This window comes from Harpegnathos saltator, unplaced genomic scaffold (assembly GCF_003227715.2).
Source record: "Harpegnathos saltator strain DR-91 unplaced genomic scaffold, Hsal_v8.6 scaffold295, whole genome shotgun sequence".
In the NCBI taxonomy this organism is placed as follows: domain Eukaryota; kingdom Metazoa; phylum Arthropoda; class Insecta; order Hymenoptera; family Formicidae; genus Harpegnathos; species Harpegnathos saltator.
In genome coordinates this window covers 2,352,364-2,379,404 of record NW_020230089.1, presented here as the reverse complement: position 1 = coordinate 2,379,404, position 27,041 = coordinate 2,352,364, and the positions used below count along the sequence as shown (strand labels likewise).

The window sequence follows — 27,041 nt, the reverse complement described above, 5'->3', positions numbered from 1 at the left end:
TTATTTTTGATTTTCGTACCCAACCTCCGCTCCCGCGCGGTTATTATGGATTTATTTTCCTCGCGAAAAGATGTAGGTATCGATGAAACTGGGAAGAATCCTCTATGTCAATCTATAATCGTCGGATACAGTAACGTTGTTTACACGTGAAATTATAAAACGAGTTCCGCTCTTCGAACGGAAGAGAAGGAGAGACATCTTAAACGACACACACGATCGATACACATTGACACCTGATCGTAGTGGATTTTATTTACGCGTGAAATCGACGATTAATCATCAGCCAGACTCATTAATTTAAAAGGCAGGCGGAGAATGAGAATGAGAATGAATGAGCGAATGACTGAGTGAGAAAGAAGAAAAGAAGAAGAATTGCTCGTAAAAGATTTCAAAGAGATCGTCGATTAAACTCATCAAACGGGCATCGTGGATCGCGTGGTTTAACTCTTAGAGCGAACGTTGTCTACAGGCACCTGACAAAAGTCTTCATCGTGCGCGAACGATGTCCTTAGGCTTCATTTGTTAATATTGGCTATTTTTCAACAAGGACACGCTACATTACATAAAGCCACTTTAGTTATATATCATACAAGGTACCATCTAAGACCTAAGATATGAAATCATGAATGAAAATATAATAATAAACGGAAAGTAATATTGCGCGTCCTTGCTGCAAAATGATCATAACGCACGGAAGTGAAGTATCGTCGACTAACGTTGACTTTGCGCCGCACATAGCGATCGTTTCACTCTCTCGAACGGCGGCCTGCAATCCAAGGATTAAATTGCATCAACTTGCTTTGTTTCTCGCCTTAAATGGGTTCCATGAGTTCCACCTCGGCTGGCTCCTCGTTGCCCGTCCTTTTGTTCGCTCGAGGGTGTAATTATGTACGGCGACGTCAACATAATATAATATAATACACGACGCATAACGAAACACAAGCAGCAACGAAATAATATCTTGCCCTGATAATTGTGACCTCACGTATTACAATTACAATGGCAATTAAAATTAAATTAAATTGTAATTAAAAACATATTTCATGTCGTTTATATCGCTTGCACTTGGGTGCTTTACAACAACGGCGCTGCTCGACGGTACACGAGCAGCCTGTCGGAATCCCGCGTTGTCAAATAATAGTTCAACGTGAACTAAAGCTTCGTTCCTGGCGGATAATGCGTCGACGACGGCCGGTGAATAGAGTTCTGAGTCGCGACTTTCGCGACGTAACAACCTTTTCTTACTCGACGTGTCTCGCTTATTAACACTCCACCACCCTTCGTCCGCATTGTCTCATTTGTTAATCCTCCCGACAGCTACGCTCCAAGGTTCACAAGAATTCGCTGTTTGAAACAATGGACTCGCGACACGGGTCCGTTCTTTTTCTATACCGGCGACACTCTCGACAGTAGCGTCTCTCGAAAATCTGCCATTGTTCGCACGTGAATAACTCTCGCGATCGACCTGAACCGCTCGATCATGTCTCATTCGTCGAATGCATCCATTTTTTGCCCCTCACACCGCGCATGTTATATATATACATATATAATGTGTATGTGTGTGTGTGTGTGTGTATATATATATATATATAATAATTTATATGTATTTTCTCATAAGTATTCTCTCTCGCAACGTAATAATAGATTTCAACACGGACTTGTTAAAGTCTCAATTCATTTTCTTATCAACAGTAACACGTACACACATCCTTTGGCAAGCACAACGTATTGTCTCGTAACCGTGATGAAGCGAAAATGTAACGTTTATACCTGCTGCTCGAGTGTGCGAGTCTTCCGAGTATTTTTTTTTTAGTTCGATAGTTACCCTCATGAATATACGCGCATATGTATTTGTGTATATATGCAGGTGAATGTATGAATGTGTGTGTGTGTATATATATATATCTGATTTTTCTCGCTACCCTGTCTTCGCCCTAAAAGTCTTCTCGCGCATTTACAACATTTTAGCACCAACCGAGATTCGCCCTGTGTCGTTTTTACACCTGCGTCCCCCGCCCTCCCTCCGCTCTGTCTCGTCTCGTCTCGTCTCGTCATCACACGCGGTCACCATCGAAGTTTTTCGCTTCGTGCTTCCTCCGTCTCGGTCCTCCCTTCGTGCGTGGTCCTCGTTTTTCAGCGCATCGTGATTCTCTTCGTGCCGAGACAGGGGACTTCTTCCGGCCATAATCCGTGAACTTCCACGAGATTGTGTCCGCAGCTCCTCTTATTGACTCTTCGATCGCCAACGACGTTGGCTGCACACACAGCTGCAATCTGCGGGAGATTCGTCGATGAGTGTAAGGAAAGTATTTTGGACTACGAGCTACTCAACAATCACTCGACTTTTAGAAAACCATTCTGTTTGATTCGAGGTGAAAATACGATTTACGGCAAATAATACGAGTAACAGTACGAAAAAGATACGAGATTTACGACACGAATTACGATCTCGTGAGAGGACTTTCGAACTCGCGCGATTAGTTCCCTCGAACCGTCGTCCATCCGCTTCGGAACGACGGGCAGTCACGCTATCCTTCGACAGAGGATGAGCCGAGCGGGGGTGGGGAATTTAACGGAAATACCTGCGGCTGATGTTTCACCGCTGTTTCACCGGAACTGGGCGCTTAATACGGATGATTGAGGAAGGTCAAAAGCGTCGTCGAGATCATCACAAACGGCAAATTGGCCAGTCTCAATTGGCCGCCGTGCTGCATCGCCGCAGGATGTTCCCCTGCAAGTCGCAAACATCAGTATGATTATAACGTCATGCGTTCTTCTCTTCCACCTTTCTCGCGAATATTGACTCTCTATCTCTCCCCGTGAGAGAGTCAATGTTTATAAATAATATTTGTTCCGCCGAGGCGACAATCGCGCGCGCGCGCGCTCGACGGGGATTACCACACCAAGTCGAGTGTGTTAAAGTCGCGGTGTACGCGCGTACTCTTGAGCGTAAGAGCAGGTGCGTCTCATGGCAAGAGGTGGCGGAGGGGTTAAGAGGGATGCATACATACCGTTGAGCACGTGAACCAAGACGGTCTTTGTATTAGCGTTACTCGGATGGCAGGTGTATTGTCCGCTATCCGCCGGCTTAGCGCGCTGAATCAAAAGGTACGAGGTCGTTACTTCGCCTTTCTCCGTGATAACCGATACCCCGCCCCTCGGGCTGTCATAATTGATCACCTGTCGGGCGCAGACACCGGTAAAATGTTAGTCTAATTAAATTTTCTTCTCGTGGCTCGTGTACAATCGTGCATACTCCCTCTCTCTCTCTCTCTCTCTCTCTCTCTCTCTCTCTCTCTCTCTCTCTCTCTCTCTCTCTCTCTCCCCCCTCTCACTCTCTCTTTCACTCACCCTCTCCTTCTCCCCCTTACTCTCAATCTCTCCTCGAAACTGGAGAAAAGATTAATTAATCGAACGATTAATTAATTTCGATCGCGGGCGAGCGGCCGAGTCAGCCGCGGTCTCTCGCCTTCCTCGCCGCTTTTTAACGTCATTTTATAATCCGGTCGTACTTTAATCCCCTTTAACAATTCCATTGACGTTTAACACTTAACAGATCGGTCAGTCGGTCTCTCCTTCCCTCCATGTTTCTGTCTTTCCCTCTCCCCGCTGCCTCGTCCTGTATTACGGGTCGCGTACAGAAAGGCTCCGTCGAATTAATTCGTTTAAAGCGCAGAGACACGACGGATGCGTAATTCGAAATGTCCGTAAGTCGAGCGGCTGCCGGATTTTCGCGTGTTCCTCACGATATTTAGAGACACTTTTCGTTCGCTTGCCTGTTCGCTAAATCTGCCCCCGCCCTCTCTCTCTCTCTCTCTCTCTCTCTCTCTCTCTCTCTCTCTCTCTCTCCTCTTCACTATCTCTCATTCGTTAAACTTGTTTAATTAAAAATATTTTTTGCACGCTCAGCACGGCATATGTTATCGCGTTTACGTCGTTCGGACGCATCTCTACAGAATTAAAAACTGTCCCGATAAAATTTTCCAACCGTTCTATCTCTCTCTCTCTCTCTCTCTCTCTCTTTTAGCTGTCCTCGTGCGACTGGATATGCACGTGCATACATATATATGTATATTGAGCGTATTTTGCAGTTTATAAACGGTGCGAATCTAGTTTTGAGAACTTTAGCAAAATCGATACAGCAGCGGCTGGGTATCAGTTTATGTCCGGGGGTTTTCGTTGAAACTCATAATGCTCCCCGAGCCGGACTTACGGCACTTTCAAAATAAACGCGCTCATGCGTCACAGAGCGGCACAGAAAGGATCTCCGAAACTTTCGCCGAGCCGTCGAGTCCGTCCGGGCAGAGTGTTATAAATCCAAAAGTACAATCGCGCGAGAGAGCGGCGATATTTTATATCCGCGATATAAAACGTCTCGTTTGCGTTCGCGATCCCGCCGCTCGCTTTTCGTACGCTGCCCTTTGCCTTGGCCCGCGTTTAAGCGCTATTCCCCGCGTTTTCACGTCCGACCCATGTTTCTTCTGCTGCTACCGCTGCTTTTTCTTCTTCTCCGCTTGTACTTCGTCGATAGTCGTGATTTTCGATTCGTTCCAACGAAGAAGTCGTAACGAGAGCCTTACATGAAAGTTATTTAAGCTCAACGACAAAGAATTCGCGCACACACACACACACACACACACTCTCTCTCTCTCTTCCTCCTTCCATCCTCACGTTCGTCCGTATAGTAATTAAAGCGGTTTAAAGTATGTTCCAATTACTACTCTCGTCCGGCCGCGGCGAATACTTCCCGGTATTTCTTTTCTCCCTATAAAAGAGTTCCCGTTCGCGATTTAACCTTAAATAAACGCACTCGGAATTCGCGCGACTGGGTCGCTTTTTTATTTCCATTCCCGGAGTAACTCATCGAGTTAGCCCCGCATTGTGCGGCTTGAGCGAGTACTTTTGATTTTTCCCATGTCCAGCGGCGTTCCGCTTGCCGGTCGTTTGATTGCCCTGTTCCTCGTCTGCTCGGCAACGTTATTCCGCTTTTTTATGCGACAAAGGTTATTAACATACTGTTTCTCTGATTAACTGCGTCACACGCAACGCGTTTCTCGCTACACGTATATGCGTGTACGCGGAAATTAATTCAGCGGACGCGCAATTTCCGCCATATTTTCGCTGCGTATCATAGTTCATTTGCGCTCGGAGCTCTCTCGGTCGTAAATAGCGACTTGCGCGCATGGGTTAAACGAATATATCCTCGCTCGTTTTATTGGTGTACGATCGGAGGGCGAATGATTTATATAGACGTATTCGGATTCGTGAAAAATGTAATACGCGAATGCCTCCTGGAAACATTTGAAATATCAAAAATTCTATTTGAATCCGCGTGTGTTTTATGGAAAAGTCTGAGAGATCGCGGTTTTGCGAACGTGAGCGCTCGCATGGTTACACGAAAAGGACTAAAAACGAAAAATATTTCGTTTGCTTTTGGCCGGTGCGAAAGTGAAAAATATTTCGTGTTCTCCCTTTACTCCCTGTCCACAAATCGAATATTTCATTCGCGGTGTTATCCTGCGCGCAGCGCGGTAAAATCAAAAGAATCGATTGAAATGACCTCTCTGTCTTTAATCGAGTTCTAACAAACCGCACACTGGGCAATTTTCAATTATTAATTATCACTAATGAGGTCGTGAGCACGCAGGACATACATCGCGACGTCGATCCTCTTTCCTCCTCTCATTCCACGTCATCACTTTGATATTATATATCCAGTCTCGCTCCGCTCGAATTCTACATGGTTCCTTGATTCGGAAAATAAAATTTTGTTTTATTTTCTCTCTTTTTTTTTTCCATCGTTTCGGTCGGGTTTCGATGGCGAGAGACTCGGTCGGACGGATGATAACATTAACAAATTCCCACTTCATAAACCGATCCAACGCACATCCACCTATCTATGACACGGCTGCATGCCGTCAGCAAATTCCGATGTAACAATGGCCCGACAGCTGAGTGCTGTCGGCGGACCGCGAAGTGTCAAAAATTCTGAAAATCCAAAATATCAAAACCGGCGGCAGCGCACTCGACGTCGCTTTCCTCCCGTCCTTCTCGCATCCTCGCGACGAGTATTCACGTTTCCGTGAGCTTCTTAATTCTTCTGTCGCAGCGTGTCTCCTGTCTTGCGTGTACGACACACGCATGAACATGTCGTTGCGTCTGCTTCCGCGAATCCGTTGTTTCGTAATCGACAAATATACATGCATGTGTATTCGCTAAACAATACACCGGAGGATCGCGCCGAGTAATAGAGATAGAAAGAGAGGGGGAGGAGATGCGAAGAATGGGACTTACGACTGCAATTTTCGCTCGACGGCATCTGGAGACGTTTATTTTATTACAAAGAGACATAAATCCAGGCCTGGCGACACACTTTGCCAAGTAGATTCCGATACAATACATTTGCTCTTTCACTTTTTCTCTCTCCTCTCTCTCTCTCTCTCTCCCTCTCTCTCGTCAGAGGATCGGATATTCAGAATATTCAGAAATCATATAACGATCTGTGGCAAAACTTTCTTCGGGAAAAAGCAAAAAAGGAGCGGAACACTCCCGCTTCTCCACCGATTCCAGACGACGAAGCTGTAAGATGCTCTCTCTCTCTCTCTCTCTCTCTCTCTCATGTGCGCGAACGTTAACTTTTTTGAATCGGGACGATTTTACGTAAGTCTTTTCAATGAGGATATAAAGCGGATTACAACGCGGATAATACCTGGCCGCCCCATCCAGGATGGTCTTACTACGTGAAGGACGCCGCGCGAGGGATTCAGAACTCGCAAACGAAATACCACCGTCGTCTGCCCCCCCTCTCTCTCTCTCTCTCTCTCCCCCTCCTCTTCCTCTCGGTGCTTCTCTCTTGGCTTCCCTCGTTCTCTATCTCTACAGATTCTCGCGGACGATAATTTCGTTCCGCGCGATTATGCAAGCACACCGGTACGATGCCTCGCGTGATTTGCATATGTGCGAAAATTCATCTCGCAATTATAACATATGATAATGATAAACATCGTATGCCGGCGCATAACAAAACTAATTGAGAGTAATATTATCGGACTCTGATGCAGGAGTGAAATCAATTATACACCTGGTTTCGACGAAGCGGTGGCGTGATTGCACGTTTACCCTTTCCTCTCTCACTCTCCCCCCCCTTCCCCGCCTCTTTTGACCTCTGAACCCCTTTATTATTTATGTTACGTTATACGCGTTCGCTGCGTATCTCGACATGCATAATTCTCCGCACAAACGCCGGGGTTAACTGGGTCACACCGGCGACGAAGGGGTGGGGGTGAGTGAGAAAAGAGGAGGAAGAGTGCGTACCGTGAGAATGCGGAGGACAGAGGGAAGATATGGGAGCTAATAAGAAATACTACGCGTCTCGAATTTTTCATTCGGGCTTTGCCGGTCGAATCGGATCGAGAGGTGGTCCTGCTCTTCCTTTTCTTTCTTCTCGACCGAGGAGACTGAGCTGGTAGCGGGATGCAAGTAGCGCGTCGGGGACGTCGCGGGGATATAGAAAGCGAATGATGAGACGGAACAAGTACACGGGGCGAGAAAATCTCCCTCATGCTCGCTCGCTCGCGCGCGCGCAAGACGCGGGGAAGCTTACTGGATCGAGAGCTACAGAACAGATGGGCTTTGCCGGAAGGAAGGAAGTCAAATTCTCGGGAAATAAAGTCAGAGATGAAGCGACAAGAGACGGAGAGGAGAGAGATTTGCAGGCGTGATTTCGGTCGTGACGAGCGCAGGAAATTCGAGAGAGAGGGAGGGAGGGAGAGAAAGAGAGAGAGATATATATATATATATATATAAATAGATAGCGGAAAAAGAAAAGAAATAAATTGCTTGATAAATTTTACACGTGTACGGGGAACGCGCGCGGGAATGAAGTTTATTCTGGAAACGACATAAAAGCCCGAATTTTAAAGAAATAAATGACGTTTTAATCTCTACGCTCAAGGCAATCAACGCGAACAGAAATGAGGAAATAGACTTAATCCACTTTCAAAAGAAGTGATTTAAATATAAGTTAACACTTTGTCGCCCGAGGGACTAGTAATAGGCTTTCTGCCGACGGTGCTACGGCAGGTACAAGGTGTTAAGACGTAAGCTAAGATAGACATTTCAACTAATCCCGATGTCTCTCACTGCGAAGTTTACCGTGTAGCAATTGTAGTTGCATAATTACGCTCAGGACGTCAATCATGAACTCGTAAATCACACACCGAGAGTGCGAAGTAAACATAACAAGCGACAACAATCGCGAACCGAATTAATCGACAAACATCACGTCGCACGTCGGGAGAGGGAGGAGGGAGGAGGAAGAGGGTGAAGAGACCGGGAGCGACACAGGCGACATAACGAGCCGACTTAAATAAATTAGATGACATAGGGTTGCGCGTTGAGCACATTTATCTCCCCGGAGCACGGTAATTCTCACGCCCAAGGAAGTATCGATGAAGTGATAGTGAAACACTGAGAATGGCTGTAACGAGGATGCGGTGCACAATATCGATGAGGGAGGTTACGAAACCAGAGACAAGACGAGAAGACGAAGACGGAGGCAGCGGCGACGGCGAAGGAGGGGGAGAGAGAGAGAGAGAGAGAGAGAGAGGAGGAGATAATGCGACGAACTGCAGTAGAACTCAGCACAGAAGTAGGAATATAAGATTCAAATAAGAGTTCGCGCGCCCGAGAGAGAGAGAGAGAGAGAGAAAAGAGCTACAGATAGAGAGACAGACATGGTCACGAATAGGCGGTTGTATAATACGACCTGCGGAGAAAGAGAGAGAGAGAGAGAGAGAGAAACAGTAAAGCAAGCACATAGCACAGCGGAGAAACTTTACGTAGCGGAGCCTTAGCGGCGGTAAGGGCGGCGGCGACGGTGGCGAGCTAAGAGATAGGTTTTGAAGTTGAGAAATGAGAGGACCGAGTTACCCGCGGCTCGTGCTCGTACATTTAAAAATTCACAAAGAGAAATGTTGAACAGGTAATATTAAAATTAAAAGTTTTCTCTCTCTCTCTTCCTTTCTCCCTCCGCTCCCATCCTCTCTCCTTCCCTTTCTCTCTCTCTCTCTCTCTCTCTCGCTCTCGCTCTCCCTTCGACAAACTCTCGTACCCTTAAGCTTAGAAACTTGATTAAAAACGTCACGTCGCTGGGAATGGAGTACGTCGAGCAAGCGCAATTGAGTGGAGAGACGATAAGAAATTTCTTCGGCGGCGGTATCGCGATCTTAACTTATCGTCCTTTAAAGCGGAGTCCCGCGATTAGTTCGGAATAACAATGGAAAATTAATTTGTCGGTGTTACGTCGTCTCTTTTTTCTTTTTCTCTGTTTTACTTTTCCTCCTGCTCTTCCACACTTTCCCTCTCTTTCTCTCTTCTCAAGATTTTTTTCGGGAGCACACTTTCTCTCTCTCTCTCTCTCTCGCATGCATGTACGCATACTCCGAATAGCTCTCGCTTTCGATATGCGAATCGCGCTCGACTGGCGTGCAAAAACCTACCTCGTGATCGTGAGTCCAATAAATGGTCAGAGGTGGTTCAGGACTATGTCGCACCACGCAAGTCAGGTTCATGGTGCTTTCCTTATTTATGTACATCTCCGACTCTCCGATAATCTCCGTCACGGGCTCTGTGAAGAAGAATAACAGTGGTAATAACGAAATAACACATACAATATGTAACATCAACATATATAATAAGTCAGGATGACGGATTACTTATCCCCATTCGGACGATAATGCAAAGGTTGCCGAAAAAGTCATCAAAATCGATGATAACTGTTAAGAGATATATTTTCGGCACATAATCTTGTATCTTGACGTCTCTTTTATCAAAAGTAGCGCTTGTTTTTCGAAGTATTTGCAGCTTAAGCGAATCAAAATACCCATAATTTCACTATTTTCAATAGAAAGAATTCAGAATATGAGATGATTCTATGCTCTAATGAGAAATTTTCAACGAGACTTGGCTTCTGTTTCAACAAACGATTCCGGCGCAAAATTAGTTGCACTCATTATAACTGGAAGCATTGCAAATATCATTATCGGCAAAATCAATTTTTTCGGCAGCCTCTGCGTTATCATCCGAATGAGGACAGGCAACTCGTCGTACTGACCTGTATGACCTGTATGATGTTACACCCTGTATACACGCACATTATTTTCACACCAATTATATCGTTCTTATCGTGCGCGCTGAATTGCAACGCTGGATTTATCGAAAGCAAAAAAGGACATCCGATCCAGCGTTTTTTCGCTTTTATTTTCTCGTTAGATGCAACAATTGCTATCATCAGCGAGGAAGTGAGTGACGGAAAGAGATAGAGAGAAACGAGAGTGGGTGTGATGCGCGATTCTCGCTTGAAACGGTGTGTGTATTGAGCGTTGTCGCGCTGAATTCAACTTGTATAAACTCGTGTCTTGCAGCAGACTAATATTAACACTAAGCTGTTAATATCAAGTTCATGCTAAGTTTCGAGTTACGGGAGCTGATTAAACCTACTATTTGCAAAATGAGCGAGCACACATAGCGTGCTGGGAGAAATTTATAATTCGCTCCGAGCTCGCGCGCGGAAATTGCAATCGTGATCTGCTGACTGGCGTCACGGCGCGCGCACACTTCACGGCAAAGACGACGACGAGGAGCTGCGGAAAAATCCCGGAGGCGTTACACATTTCGATTTTATTAACCGGAGAGAGTCCCGCGATTTAATCTTATTATGTGAAAGTCATTAACCTCTCGCGCAGACGCAACGATAAGAGAAAAGACGATATCGCGAAATAATATCGCGTATCGCGCGCGAACGGGTTCTCCGAGGAACTGTCCGCGATTGATCGAGTCTCGTTAACTCACTGAATTGTTAATTTTAAGAATTCGCAATGAATCTCGCAGAGTCGCGGGGGGGGGGGGGGCTGACTAAACTGATTATACAGCGAGAAAAAAGTGCTTCATATTTATGACCGTAATCGCACGGTGAAACAATTGTATCCAGAAAGATCTGTTTCACAGTGAAATTCTACCACGATGTTATTAATAATGATGTTATACAAAGTGTCCTGCAATTCGCAGCCGCTATCTGCGCAGTGTTGTTTTTCGATAAACAGAATTTGAATCACGAGACGTGAATCACGGGATAACCTGTATGTACGTACACATTGCTGCTTTTCTGTTGGAACGACGAAAAAATATGATTAACGGCGAAACTGACTACAATTCCGGCGGGGAAATTGCCCGTCTCTTTTCACGTACGGCGTATCCGCGAAATGCGCGACGAGAAGTTCGCGCGAGTCGCAAAGCTCCGCTGGAAAACGGGATTTCGAACTGACGGGCTTCGCGCGCGCCAACTTTTGCGAGCTTCTCGCGAAAATCCCCAGGAAACAATGCGATATTCCGATCTCGCGGAGCCGGATGTCTCACGCGCAATCTTAACTTCTCCCTTCCTTCCGATTGAAATTTCGTCATTGCATTGACGTTACGCGCCGCACAAATTGCGGGTAAAACGTTGAAATCGCGCGCGCGCCGCAGCCGTCGCGAGCAGCTCTCCGTGAATGATTAAGTCACATTAACACTAAGCTGTTAATATTAAGTTCGCGCGCTAAGTCCTGAGTCATAGCAGAGCTCGACTGACGGAACTTCTTTATCATCCTCGAGACGGGTGAGCGGCCGCTCTCGCACACGGCGCGAGAGAAATTCATAATTCTCGCGATCCTCCTCCGTGCGCGACGACTTTTCCGCGGGGCTTGCGGAAAAATCCCGCCGGGATTCGCGGCGAGCGAGAGCGCGTAGCGCGCGAGCGTAGGACGATTTCGCAACGACCGAGAGAACGTCTTCATAATCCAATTCCATTTCGTTATCTGAAAGATTCATCGGACCGAAGATAGAAACGCGCAGAAAAACGCGGCGACGAATAAATGCCGAAAGGCTTCGTGCTCGCGCGCGGGAAATTCTGCCGGATGATCAAATCGCGCGGTATATCAGTGAGTCCGCGATGTAACAACAACAACAACAACAACAACAACAACAACAACAACAACAACACAACAACAACAACAACTACACAGCTAAACAACTATAACTAGCGGGTGAGCGTACACGTGCGGGAGACGCGTTAAGCCGCTGACGGCAAATAGCGAACACGTAAATTTCCACGCGACGTCGCGTCGCGGCGGAATCAGCGCGCTCCGTGAAAAATGAGACGGCAAGGGCAGTGAGGGCGGCGGAGCGGAGCGACGAGGAGAGGAGAGAAGAGAGAGGGAGAAGAAAGAGGACGACACAGGAAGAACTAACCGACAACGGAGAGGTGCATGGAGTGACCTATGGGCGGCGTCGTGGACACTTGACACTCGTATGTGCCGGAATCCCGTCGTTGTGGGTATTTCACTTGTAGCGTCCAGTCCTCCGTGCGAGGAAAATGCGACGCGACGAATCTCTGGTCGGATGTGTACGTCTCAACGCCCACGGTCAGAAGATGGATATCTCTATGCCTCACCCATGACACCTGGAAAAAAGCAAGAAGAGCACTCGCGCGACATCCTCTCTCTCACTTTTTTCTCCCTTTCTCCTCCACCATAGCGCAGCTACATCTCTTTGTGCGCGCCACGGAACGAGCGAATTCGCGAGCACCCGAGTTGTCTCGGGAGTTGTTGGCGCCCGAAGAACAACGAGAGCGCGAGTCTGAACTCGATCGGAAGTCGTGATCTGCTCGAGATACTCTTCGGAGCCCGGCTTCGGGTTTCGACGCCGCCCTGTTGAGATACTCTTTACGTCTCCTCTTCTGCGCGCATGCAGGTGCACGCCGAAATATCCGTGCGATGTCGACGATAACGCGTACGTTCGCAGATTTTTCGTTTTTCATTATTCTCTTCCGCCTCTTGGGCATGAATTTTTATATCGCCCGATATCGCCCGAACACTCGTGGTTGATGTATTATTCGTCCACTTTGGCCCACACTTGCTGTGTCATGTGGAACTGGCTATTTTTTATTTGTAATATATACATTCTGTTCACAAATAAATGGATCAATGAACGAAAGTGTGAAAACAAGCCCTGTGCTTGCCCACGCAAAGCAACCTGGTTAAACTTTCGGTCCGCCGAGCGATTTTTCCATCGCGCGAATTTCGTACCACTGTAATAGCGAATGTAATGATTCGATGATCTTTCCCCACTCATATAGTCAGATTAGATGAAAGTGTCATTGCTTGAACGCGTGCTTAATTCTAAACATTCTTATTGCTTTGGTTTTTAAATATTTAAACTTTCGACAGCATACACAGAGTGCGTGTAAAATTGGCGTTTCGCTTCCTACCAACTCATGAGCTACTGATAGCTCTGGCTCTTTTTTTAATAGTTTTAGTGTTCTTCAAAAGTTCCGCTCATTAAGTCAGAATAATAGACTCTGACAAACTGAAACGTCAGGTTCACACTGCGTCCCAGTTTGTCCTACACGATTCTGTCACACGTCCACACAATCATGATGATACCTCGACAGATTTTGCGAGTTCTAAACGAGTTCTTCTATATAGAGTACCGCTGTGGAAAAGTGATGAATTCATTATCACTGTAAAATACTCGCAACTATAATGTAATAAGTCAAACGAATTAAGACCCTGGTCAAAATTTGGAATTTCCAAAATTTTTAAACGAATTCTCCCATAGACAGCTGAAATGGATCGATGTAGAAATAAAATAAAAGTAATGACTCACCAGGTATAAAGTAACGAAATATAAGTAAAGTAATAAAGATAATAAAACAGGCGATCCAAGATATAAGTTATAAAATAATATGCGATAAAATATATTATTCTATGGTGAAAATTTACGATGACCCGTGAAAATCGCATCGTCCTACAATTACCCGTTATGGAGATAGAGGTCACGAAAGATTGAAAAGTGACAGGTGCGAAAATGACGGGTCATCAAACACAGAAATTAATGAACAGAATATAGGTAATAAAGTTTTAATCTAAACTTCGCAGACCGTAACGACGTGCGGCTGCCTGTCGTGGAGAAATTGAAGCCGATTTGTCAAGATCGATCGATGCAAAAACGATAGGTCACCGGGTATAAGTTAACTAATTATACACAATAAGATATTAATCTAGGGTCAAAATAACGATGATCCATGGGAACCCTATCGACTTCCGATTACCTATTACGGAGGTAGAGACCACGAAATTTCTACATGTGACAAGCGTGAAAGGGTGACGGGTCATTAAATATAAATTAACAAACTATGAGTGACAAGCTTTTAATGTATGTCCAAAATAACCAAGTTTCTCGCAAACCGCGCGTCGTGCTAACATTACTCGTTATGAAAACAGGACAGAGACTACGGAATGAATTGAAATCAATCGATGCTGCACTGGCGGATCACTAAATAATAAAGGTATTAAATATTAATAAGTTTATAATTTCAATAAATAGGCAATACAATTAATTTCCCTGTAATCTCGATCAATATAGCTTTATATATATATAGCCGAGTTACGATTATGAGTTATGATATTCGAAAAAGTAATGTAGCCGGCCGTGTGGCCCGAGCGGCAAACGTGACGTGCCTTCTAGCTTCGCCTATCACGTAATATGAGCGAACAGAGGAGGTCCTGACCTAGATCAAGTTAGCAATAAAGGATCTCGCGAACGCGGTTCGATACCGCGGTCGACATCCTTGTTTCTAAGAGTCGTAGAGACGTCAGAGAGGACTCATCGGAAAGCTGAAAGTTTAGAACGAAAGTTTAGGACGAGCTGTGCATAATCGTCTCTTCATCTTTGAGAATTTATGGATATAAAATGACATGGAAAAATGATACGTTACTAATAAATTAGAGTGGTAATATCAAATGATCAAAAATAATTATAAATATATCTCTCTATAGTAGTAAGAGAAGAATGTAGAAAGATTTTTATAATTATCGAAAATATTAATTGAGATTATTGTTGCGTCCTAAGCGATATGTAATTCGTTCTCGACGAGTAAAGTACTTGCATTTAGTATTAATAAATTAGGAATAAAGAAGATGCGTGTAGGGGATGCGTTGAGATGTGAATTTGGCGTTTCAGTTTGTTCAAATCCATTTTTGTTGCTCCTGTAGACGTAATTATTTATCTAACTTCAGTCAGGGGCTTTACAACAATGAAAAAGAAAGTCTCCCTGCCAGTAACTTACAAGCTTTTACAAAGTGAGGTGCCAGTTTCTCACGTACGGATATATATAGATATATCGGCTATATATTCTGTTCATGTTAAATTCTGTTTAAGGTTGAAACAATATTTTCAGAGATAGGTAGATATGTACGTTAGTAGTACCTCTACTTAGCATAAAATTTATCAGGTTTTCTTCAACGACAGAATCGCGACGGTCTTCCGCGAGCGCGAATCCGTGGTGACGTTTCTGTGAAAAATCGAATTTCGAATCGAACGTCGAAATTACGATCCGCGATGGCAATTGGCATTTTTCGTCAACGCACCGGATGGTTCGTATGTCACGCGTTCTTCGGCCACAGAGACAAAAAGGAGAGAGATCAGTGATTGATTTACATAAATGCACGTCGTACGCGCGAACGTATATTAACGCGCGAATGTGACCGAGATATTGGAATACCGAACACGTCCAACGAAAATGCGTATTCTCCCATAAAAACGGCTTCATTGAGTTTTGCACGCGTGCTTGGCGTGCCGAAGTCGAGATGAAAAGAGGCGAAGGCGCGGCCACAAGACCGTGACGCGGCTTTTGTTCCTGCTCGCGGTTACGTTCGATCCAGTGCTAATGAAAAGCGAGCATTCGATTCTGAAGCTTTAATAACGAAAGGAAAGGAAGAGAGAGAGAGAGAGAGAGGAAAAAAATCGACCGCGAGAGCGCGTCTGTTCCGCCGCCTCTTCCGAGCGGTGGCAGTGACGGTGACGAGAGCGTGCTTTTGCCAACAAACGCCGGCTGATTATTCAAATGATCATTGAGACACGGCGATTGCCTTTCGATGTTCATCGCGCGGCGAATACAAGAAAGTGAGGCGGCGTATAAAGGGAGCGCGGTGTGAAAAAACGGCGTTGGAAGTTAATTTCAAAAGCTGCAAATTGCGCAATTAACCGGTGTGAGGAGTGCTTTGGAAAAACACAATTTCGCGAGATAACATTGACGTGGAAGTACACCGTCAAGGTATATACTTGCGCTTTTCGATTTTTCCGCAATCGACTTTCGATTTTTCGATCTCGCCGAAAAATTTGCCCGAAAATTTTGGCGCGATGAAAAGAAATACGATTCTAGAAAATAAAATTCGTGCGAGTCGAAAACGCGCGGCTCGGTCTCCCGCACGCGCGCGAGAGAGAGAGAGAGAGAGAGAGGGAGAGAGAGAGAGAGAGAGAGAGAGAGCGCGAGGATAGCTCGCTGAAAAATTGCTACAAAACTAGCGGGCTATTTATATTTCACTTTAACGCATTACATTGTATCTCAACGGGGGAAGCATCACTGGACCATTCGATTCCGCGGGCTGGAATACGCTCGTAATGTCGGGACGGAAAGATATATATCGATTTATCAACTTTCGCCGGAAGGGCTGCTCTCCGTGTTTCCGAATACTTTTTCCAAGCGTCACATTACGTTAAAACTTTCTTTCTTTCCTCCTTTATTTATTTCTTTCTTGCCTCTTTCCCCTTCACCCTTCATGATTATGGCATACAATAGGTCGGGAAGAGTCGTTCGGGAAGAGTCGCCGAGATAAAGAATCTCGAGCTCCAGAAACTCTATCTTTTGATCTGCGAACATATAATGACGGTAATAGAGGGAAAATCGTCGTGCACGAAAGTATCTTGTTTTTTTGACGAATCGCGGTTCTTTCGGAAGGATCCCTCGTCAGAGGAATGTCAACCATTGTATGACGACAAAGGGAATGATTTTCCTCATACTGTATCATATAATGTATTATATTTTTATGTTATATTTTATGTTATGTTATGTTATATTTTATAAAGTATTATGACATACAATATGTGGTACATATTGTATAACATTATATTACATTGTATTGCATATTTTACCCTACACATGATTATAAGCGAAAAATTAATGTGATATTACAAACTAAAACGCGGACATAATGGTAATATTCTAGCGCTGCTAGAAAATTATTTAACTGTCAGAGCAGAGATGAAGGAGGATTATGCCGCTCACGCGAAAAAATTACATACATCCCGTTCCTTCCGCGAGTGTCCATAAACGTCGGATTTTCCGCGACGATCTCGTCGTCGATTCGTCATTCGACGTATAACGAGTCCCCATTAAAATTTAACGCAGGATTGCACGCACGAATGCGAGATGCAAAGCGCGCGCACACATTTCTCCTCTCCTCTCCTCTTTCTCTCTCCCTCTCCCTCTCTGTAAAAAGTAATTCAACTACATACGCACACGGACCGTAGCAAAGAGACGGATTATGCCGGTGGGATATAAAAAACGGTGTTAACGGAATAGAGAGGTGAGCGTGTGGTGAGCGAGAATTCAGATACGAAAGATGCACAGGGACTACAAGCGCTGATGCTCTCTCTCTCTCTCTCTCTCTCTCTCTCTCTCTCTCTCTCTCTCGTCTCGCGAAAATTTCTCGAGCGCACTCTGCGCTGGCTGAAAAAGAGAGGGACAGAGGAAAAAAGAAGAAAGGAAAAAAAAATCAAAGAAAAGAAAAATACAGCAGTCTTGTCCATCCAGGGCTGCAATGTTTTACCTCGTTACATAAGTGTCTCGCGACGAGCCAACTTTATTACATATATACACGCAAAAACTTCCGTAGGGGGTTAGGTTAGGTAGGGGGGGCAAAAACTCCCGTGTACAACACCGCGGGAACGAGCGGCGGGAAACAACGAGCGTACACTGAAATCGCGGGCGGAGTCATCGCGTTCGCGAGTTGCTTGTCGCGAGTTGCCGCGAGTTTCGACGGTGATCGCGTTTTCTTCGACTTTGTCTCTCTTTGCCGTCTCTCGCGCCTCGTAGAAAATCCCATCCGCGTGAACGTTTTACGCGGCCTCGGGAAGAACGCGTCTGTATTGATGGAGCGAGCGCGATAGTCGCGCGTGAGTCGTTTCGTCGTAGTTTTCGATTTTATCTGCGAAGCGTGGTAAAAGAGAGAGAGAGAGAGAGAGAGAGAGAGAGAGAGAGAGAGAGAGAAAGAGAAACAGAGATAGAGAGAAAGAGAGAGAGAGAGAAAGAGAGAGAGAGAGAGAGAGAGAGAAGGGGAGAAAGAGAAAGAGAAAAGGGAAAAAGAGAAAAAATGGGAGGTGGGGGGAAATAGGGAAAGAGAGAATAGCTTCGCTGCGCCTTCAGCCAGATACAGCATAGGGAACTTGATAGACACGAGAGAATACATACACGTCGCGAGTAAGTTACGAGTATCTATTGGCTTTTAACATCGTATCTCAGGGCGGGCGCGCTCGCACGGTGGTTGGAGGCAATCCATTTCTGGCAAAAGTTTCCGGCAAGAATATTACGGCTGATATATTTCGCACCACTGACAGTCGATTTCGATACGCTGCGGACGGGAGAAACGGCGAGCGAGAGAAAGAGAGCGGTGATGCATATTACGCGCGGCTAAAAATCGAGACGGTTCCGCGTCGTGGCCAATATTAAGTGGACATATTTCGAGCAGCCGCCAAAGGGACATCTCTTGAGGTTTCATCTCTAGCAGATTCTTCGTAAGTCATCTCCTCTCTTTCTCCCATTCTCTCTCTCTCTCTCTCTCTCTCTCTCTCTCTCTCTCTCTCTCTCTCTCTCTCTCTCTCTCTCTCTCTCTCTCTCTCTCTCTCTCTCTGTCTCTCGCACTCTCGCACGAGGAAGTTGAGATAATCCGGAGGATAAAAGAAGAGAGATGCTCCTCTTACCGATATTTATTCTTTTTTTTTCTTTCGCGTTCTACGCCAACTTATATAATACTACCGAGATAGCGTTATATTCAACTTTATTGGCTATTCAACCAGATTGTATATGAGGGCGAGAGAGGGTGGGAAGGAGGGAGAGAGAGATCGGGAGATAATGCTATTAAAATTCTGAAACTACATAAACCGTGAGAAAATAGCAGTCGTTATTATAATATTATCGGATGTACTTTGTACATCCGCGGGCTTGCAGTTCTCATCCTTGTTCATAATCTCGCCGCTCGGTCTTGAGATAAAATATATATGTCGCGCTCGCGCTCCTCTCCACACGGAAGAACGTTTCTCGCGCGAATTGCACAGCGCAGTAGCGTAGCGGAATGCGCGCAGAATATTTTTTCCCTGTTTCCTTCCTTTCTCTCTCTCTTATTCTCGAACTCACCGTTCGATCGCCCAGATTCCGCACTCGACAGTTCAGCGTCGCCGTCTTGCCGACGAGAGCTGTCACGTTGCGGGAGGCTGAGACATCGAAATACGGCCCTCGGTCGAGTGGCTCCGACGCTCGATCCTCGTGTATCCTGCGATCGGCCGTACAACGGGCGGGTCCTTGCACTTGAAGCAAACACAATACACCACCTTAACCAGGCGATGCTATGAATTTTTTAAGTCACGGCGCGCGCAGGAGATGCGGTCGCGCGAGGGGATGTAACATGTAACGCCGAGAAAAATGGAACGACCGTTCGCCGGCCTCGTGTTCTAACGTCTAACGGTATTATTGATGAAATCCCTCTCCTCCCCCCTCTCACGCCCTTTCCATCGTTTCCCTTGTTTCCCGACTGATTAAAGGGATTTGAGGGAATGAGAGGAATGTTTGAAGGAAGACGCAAAAGACGTCTCGAGAGGCGCTAATTTTTCAGACGTCCGCGTAGAGACGTTTCCCGGACATGGCGTGTTGCCGGTTTGCCGGTTAATTAGGTTAAATCGAATAAAAATCGGAATGTCACGTTCACGTCTCTCGCGTCGACTTGAACAAAGAAGGGAGTAATTTTCCGGCAACAGAGAGAAGAACGCCGGTCGGGGGAGGAACGTGTAAAGACGTCCGGCGGGACGCGTTAATTCTTCAAACCCTCCGCACAAAGACGTTGCTTCGGCGCGGATCCTCGCGCGTTCCCGTTGTTGCTCGCGTTCTGTTTTCCAGTTAATTAGGCAAATTCAATGAAAATCGACTGGAATGTCGTGCACTTGAGACGCCGCGTTTCTCGATGCTATGCGTAACAAGGCAGGAATGGCAAGCTCCTCCGCATAACAATACTGATGTACAGGTTGCGTGAAAAGTTCGCGGAGCGGCATCTACGTATAAGTAAAGTAAACGGTAGAATTATAAATTGTAGTCGGTTATATAGAATCACTCTTCACATGAACCTAGGTTAGGTCTCGTTTCCATCTGTCAATTCTTTCTGTGTTTACAAGCCAATTGAAGTTGACGTGCCAGTATATTTGTTTGCAATGGAAAATTTGAGACAGCGTGCAGTGATTGAGTCCTTTGTTAAAAAAGGTTTAAAGGCAATGGAAATTCATTCCGAGATGGTAAATGTGTTAGGGGAATCTGCTCCTTCAAAAACAATGGTTTGTAAATGGGCACTTGAGTTTCAACGTGGTCGTAACAAGCATTGAAGATGATCCACGCAGTGGACGTCCAAAAAGCGCATCAACACCAGAAATCATTGATTGAAATATATGTTATTGTTTCTGAAGATCCAAGTGTGACTACGCGTGAAATTGCTCATACCATAGACATTTCAGATGAACAGGTACGGCATATTTTGCATAAAGAATTACAAATGAAAAAGGTGTTTGGAAAAGTGGTGCCGCATACGTTAACAATTCAACAAAAACTCGCTCGAAAGCAAATTTCTCAGCGTCATTTGGATGGTTTTAAGAAGAATAAAACCGATTTTGTGCGTCGTTTTATAATTATGGATGAGACTTGGATCTATCACCATGATCCTAAATTGAAACAGGAACGTTTACAATGGACCGAAGCTAGATGTTCAGCTCCAAAGCAAACAAAGCATGAAAGATCGGCAAAAAAGGTTTTGGCATCAGTTTTTTGGGATGCTAAAGGGATTTTGTTAATTGACTATCTGGAAAAAGGTAAAACAATTAACTCTGAATATTATTGTAACCTTTCGGATCAATTGGACGCAAAAATTCGTGAGAAAAGACCTGGTTTGCAGCACAAACAAATCATTTTTCACCAAGACAACGCACCTGCTCACACAAGTGTTTTGTCAATGTCTAAATTCAATGAATTGAAGTACAAATTGCTTGATCATCCACCGTATTCGCCAGATTTGGCACTCAGCGACTTCTATCTAGTTCCGAAACCTGAAACAATTCCTCCGTGGAAAGTATTTTTTGTCGAATGAAGAAGCTGCCTCAGCCGTAGAGGCATATTTCGCAGACCTTCCAGAAACACACTTCCGCGATGGAATAAAATTATTGGAGAGCCATTGGGCCAAGTGTATTGAAGTTAATGGAGACTATATTGAAGAATAAAATCATTTGTAGTATTAGGTATTCTTTATTTCAGTTTCGCTCCGCGAACTTTTCACGCAAGCTGTATTTCCCGAGAAAAACGTAAAAGAGGCGCCCCTCGCGCGATTCTTCGGAACGGCCGTTCCTCGATCGTCGACGTTTCGACGATCTCGCGATTTGTTGCAACCGTCGGTCGACGATGCGATACAACGGCGCAACGATATAAAGAGGAATGATTTATTAATAACGTAATACAAAGCGCACCCCGCGTCGGCAATTTTTGCCCCGCCCTTTTTCCCTTTTTCTCTCTCCACATCCTCGTGGAAAGTCGTATTATTTCCGAGTTAACAACGTTCTTTAATCCTTATTGCCCGCCGTTCCCTGCTGCGCGATAACGCAAAATTAAACGTGCGCGCGCATGCACGACGACGAATGTACGCGGAACGACCTGTGTTTTATGTAACGCAGTCTCCAGCGTAATCGGCTAATTCTTTATGAAAGTTTCGCGAGCACCGAATGACCATAAACAGACTTTAAATTTAATCTCTTTTCTGATTTTTCTTCTCTCTCTCTTTCTCTCTCTGCCTCTCTCTGCCTCTCTCTCTCTCTCTCTCTCTCTCTCTTCTTTTGCCCACGGGACGTGCGCGCGACGTATGAGAAAAATTTACTTCGACTTCGAAAATGCCGAGGGAGATCATCATCCGCCGTAATTTCTCTCCCGACCTCAATACTCGGATATATACCTCCCTAACGAGGTCCAGAGAATTAAGATTCTCCACGGAATAAAGTCCACTCCAAATTGAACCGGCGACTGATGTGCCGTTATTTATTTGCGTCGCTGAAAGCGTAATTCGCGCAAAGCCTTTCATTTGCAGAGGGGGTCCCCGTAGCCCCAGCAACCGGAGTGAAACTTTTCACGGCGCGCGCGGCGTGTCCTCTCGCGAACGTCGCGCGCAATCGATTTCGTTTTATTCCGTTTTATACACCGCCCGCCCACCCGTCCATTTGTTTCTCGCACGCCCGCGCGATTTCGATAAGAAATTCTTCGCGAGTTTCCCGCGAAGTTCCCCCTCTTTCCCGCGGCGCTCAAACAGCCGCGTACCGCGCGAGAGCAGTTCGTAAAAATGGTTCGATTACAAAAACGTCCTGGAAATATAAAACGCTCGTTTGATCTCCTACCCGGCGGCTCCGTTCGCCACCGGACGAAACGCCGAAACGCATTTATTACTCTCGTAATTATACTCTCGACGAGGATACATCCCGCTTAAACGCATCGCGTAATAAGCGTAACATAATGTAAAACAATGTAAACGCGTAATGTAAGTGCAGCTATTAAATATACATATTCACAAATGACCGCGGCGAGGAGACAGTGAAAATCATAAAATTGACAGAACGAACACTCCATTACTCATTTATCAAGTTTCCCAACACCGTGAATCGTTCATCGTTTACTGGGAAGTTCGTAACTTCAGAGCCGCGCGTCGGGGTACGTACATATATACATACATGCACATATGTACGCACACGTACTCTCCCTCCCCCTCTTCGTTCCCCCGGTAAATATATAGCCGCTCGTACGCGAGCACCAACTTGAGGGTGAGTACACCTTTCGTAACATTAATAGCGAAAATGTGTAACAACGTGAAAGAACTTCTTATACGTTACAAACGAGATATACGGGCCCACATGTACGCACACACGCATACGCATACAGTCGGCAAGCACGTAGCTCGTGTACGAGCGTTCTCCCTCGCAAAGGGAAAATTTCATTCGCGATCTGCCCGCGCGCACTTACCAAATCCGATAAACTCTCGTCGCCGGAAAATCGTGCGTTAAAAATAAACGCGCCACCAAAAAGGTAAGTTCGAAGGGGATGCAGGTAGTTGTGCGAGTAAATATTTACCTGCCACGCCACACCGCGGGGGAGAGACCGCGGTAGCGAGCTGCTTGGGCGAGGATGCGATAGGACGGCGGGGCAGGGGGGAGAGTGGCGGGCGGGAGGGAGGGAGAGAGAGAGAGAGAGAGAGAGAGAAAGAGAGAGAGAGAGAGAGAGAGATTTGCCGCCGCCCCGCATACCCACGTTAAAATACATATCAGGATTTCCATGCCAACCCGCAGCTGCTTTCTTGGTACTCTACGGTTAATCTTACCGCGATGCACAGTAGATTTCATTTCTTGGTATGCTTTTTTTATCACTGTACAGCAATACAGCGCGCCGCAAATCCGTGCTCGCGCGCGCGCGTTTCAACGGCGACTACTAATTGCGAGTTTAGTGAATTACGTCACAACGTCAATCTTTAATTTGGGGTCGAAATTGGGAAACGTCAAGCGTTAACGTCGAGCGCGCGCGCGCGAGCGAGCGACCGTTTCCAATGTTGTTTTGAAAGGGGCTGTCGGATCAAGCGTCACTCAAAAGTGGATTCCACCTTTGAAGTCTCGCCCTGACCGATATGTAATTTCCAGATGTGTATCACCGCCGCCGTAATGAACGAGATAAATAATTTAATGTAATTTGCGCGCGTACACGCGCGCGCGGAATACCGATATGAATTCTAAAAATTCCGCACCGTTTCCGCCGAAGCGGAATATTATCTCGCGGCATCTCGATTCTCATTTATCCGTCCTGTTTTAATTCTGTTTTACGTAATGTCCAAGTCCCGTCTCGTCTCGTCTCGTCTCGTTTCTCGTTCGCTATCTCTCTAGGAGTCCTCCGCTGCGATAATTATTACCCCCCGGTTACCGAGAAAAAGATTTATCTAACGGGAGCGCGCAGCGATCGCCGCCTCCTCGATTCGATTTGCATATTGATAGATTGGCTCATTGACTCGCGGGTTAATTGCTGCATAAATCCGTATTTTGAGCGAGGCTAATGTTAAGACCGACTTACTACAAAGTTGGAACCAAGTTTTGGAGCTTACTAAACCCACTATGATATACCGTCGGCATTTCACTCGGTTAGAACACATTACTGTCGCGCGACTTCCGTAAAGGGGAAAAAATATGCAATGCGATGCAAAGAGCGAGAGAAAGAGAGAGAGAGAGAGAGAGAGAGAGAGAGAGAGAGAGAGAGAGACAGAAAGGGGGGAGGAAGGACGGTTTACTCGTTGCCCAATTCGTATCCATAATTAATGCTATTAACTTCTTTTTCTCTCTTTCTTCATCCCCTTTTGGGAGAAAAAAAAAGAAAACGTGTGTAATTACTGTCTGCATGCTTGCCTGACAGACTCGGCCTCGTAAATCTGCTTTTACCGTCGATATATTACGCATTAATCGAACCGGAAATATCTCGGAGTAAATACGACGAGGATGCAGGCGGTCGAGGACCGCTTAGTGACGAACAACCGTTGAAATACGGGCGGCGTATTATCAGTTTTTCATTATTACGCATTGTGTGCGGTAAGTCAGACGATGAATTATTTAAAGTTACCACACAGCGATCAATATTAATGTCGCTTCAACATTCCACAGCATTTCAATGTTACCGTGTTAATTTTAATAGCTTCCCCCACCCCGGCGCCAACTTCCAACACGACGCGCTTCTCTTTCGGTCGAATTAACGAAACACTCAAGCCGTAAAATTCGACCATGCCCTTTCCATTCGATACCTCGCTATTTCCGCGCGAGAAGCGCTATGAATCTTCGAGAGAATTTTTCGCGGATATTTCAGAACGCGGGAGTGTGCGGGAATTACATCGGAAGGTTTGATCGCGATAAACGTCCGGTGAAACTAATATTTCCGCGTGATAACGAAACCGACCGACTGAGCTCTCCAATATCCCTTCGCCGTCTCCTCCTTCCCTCTCGTTCCCTCTTTCTCTCGTCTATTAATAATCCGTTCATTTATTCATATAACCGGCCGGCGCGCGCGCGCGTTTACACACGCACCGAGAATATTTGCGATCGCGTTTTTTAAACTGTCTTGTATTTCGCGCTCCTATACTCGCGCCCGCTCTTCTCTTTAATTCAGCTCTTCTCTTTAATTCTCTTCAATTCAGCCATAAGAATTCGATGATCGTGCGTGTCGTCGTCGACGATCGACGACGACACGACGATCGCGCGAATCGATCTCCTCGGGCTTGACTCACCCGAAACCAGCAGACCGAGGGTCAACATTAGACACCTCATTGTTTCTCTCTCATAGTCGTTTCGGGGCACGCGTTGGTCGAGGATCTATCTCCCACTCGCATCCGATCCCGATCGATCCGGAGGAACGACGACCGACCGTTGCGAAAGTAGCCGAGCGCGCGAGTTTCGCACTTGACACGCGAGATCGGCGCAACGTGCCGGAAACGAGCGTTTGCCGAAGTGAGCGAACCTGAGGGAGCGCAGCTGGAGGAGCCAGTGAGCGAGAGAAAGAGGAGAGAGGAAGGAAAGAAGGAGAGAGGAGAGAGAGAGAGAGAGAGAGAGAGAGCAAAGAATTACAGAAAGAGAGAAAGAGTCAAGAGAAGAACCAAAAGACGACGTCGACGATCCGTCGACGGACGACTCGACGGCCTCGGTTTTTTATTCTCGTTTCCACGTTCCATGGCACCGTTTTGTTGTCCTCACGCGTTCAGCTTTGCGACTCCGAGTTCACCCCGACACAATTTCATCGTGACGCGGTCGCCGCCGACGCGATCGTTACTTTCCTTTTTCCCTGTAGCGTCCAACGACCCGCATAGTCTCCGCTGTGCTTGCTCTCTCTCTTTCTCTCTCTCGCGCTCCCTCCCTCCCTCCCTCCCACCCTCTCTTTCTCTCACCCTCTGTGTCTCTCCCTCGCTCTCGCGCTCACTCGGTTCGCTTAATTCGCTAATAGCTTCGCGATCTAGATCCGCGTAATTGAAAAGCGCCGACGGGGCGTGATACGCGCATCATCCCCTTCGAAATTCTAGTCTCCTCTCGTTGCCGTTTTCACCGCTTTCCTTCTCTGCTTCTCCTTCCTTTCTTCCTCCTCCTTCTCCACCGTTTCTTCTGCTCCTTACGCTGCCGCCGGTGCCTTATCGCACCCTCGGCGAAATCGCACGCCAATCACTGTCGCTCATCGCTGCGGCGCCGTCGGCCGACAACGCGACCACGGGAAATCCCTCGCGCGCGCGGTGCCGGTGTGCGAACACGCGTCTCGCCAACTGGGAAATCGACCTGCGCCACAGTTTACGCACTCTCCTCCGATACTCCCGCGAACTTCACGGCGTGGCGAATGTACAGCATGTCTCGGCACGAGGGTTGAAAGTCAATCCTCGCCGGCGGCGGGGACGGATGTGCTAAGAAACGCGCGTCCTTTCCTTCTTCCCAGAGACAGGTGTGTCTGTCGGTCTCTCTCTCTCTCTCTCTCTCTCTCTCTCTCTCTCTCTCTCTCTCTCTTTCTCTTCCTCTCCCTCTTTCGTTCTTCACGAGGCAAGTGACACGTCTCTTGTCGCGTGACTTGTCGCGACTCGTAGCGTCTATCGCTCCAGTCGATCTCTCAGTGACGATCGACAGCCTCTACTCGCAGGCTACGATGATCCCGCGGGTGAACGACTAGGCAATCGGGGTGGTAGCCGATCAGACGCGAAGGTCACTCTCGGTAGCACGGATATCCGAGCGAAACTGAACGGAACTGACAGTGCGTGCGACGCGGCCTTGCGCGTCCCGGTCCTGCGCGTCCCGGCCCGGGAGAGACGCCCTGCCATCTATCC

General features: G+C 46.4%; 1 protein-coding gene across 3 annotated transcripts; it reads right to left on the bottom strand.

Moving 5' to 3' along the window:
- Positions 1-46: 46 nt before the first annotated feature.
- Positions 47-27,041, bottom strand: LOC105188247 (protein CEPU-1). Of its 3 annotated transcripts, XM_025299849.1 has the most exons (8): positions 26,127-27,041; positions 25,473-25,716; positions 19,289-19,482; positions 12,286-12,496; positions 9,501-9,628; positions 3,012-3,180; positions 2,583-2,731; positions 47-2,274 (listed from the first exon to the last, which is right to left on the bottom strand). In XM_025299849.1, exons 2-7 carry the CDS (start codon positions 25,510-25,512, stop codon positions 2,625-2,627), a joined length of 849 nt encoding a protein of 282 aa, XP_025155634.1. In that variant the 5' UTR covers positions 25,513-25,716; positions 26,127-27,041; the 3' UTR covers positions 47-2,274; positions 2,583-2,624. The 3 variants fall into 3 exon arrangements, with proteins under 3 accessions (XP_025155634.1, XP_025155633.1, XP_011147908.1); XM_025299848.1 differs by lacking the exon at positions 26,127-27,041 and having other exon boundaries at positions 25,473-25,780; XM_011149606.2 differs by lacking the exon at positions 26,127-27,041 and having other exon boundaries at positions 19,289-19,458; positions 25,473-25,780.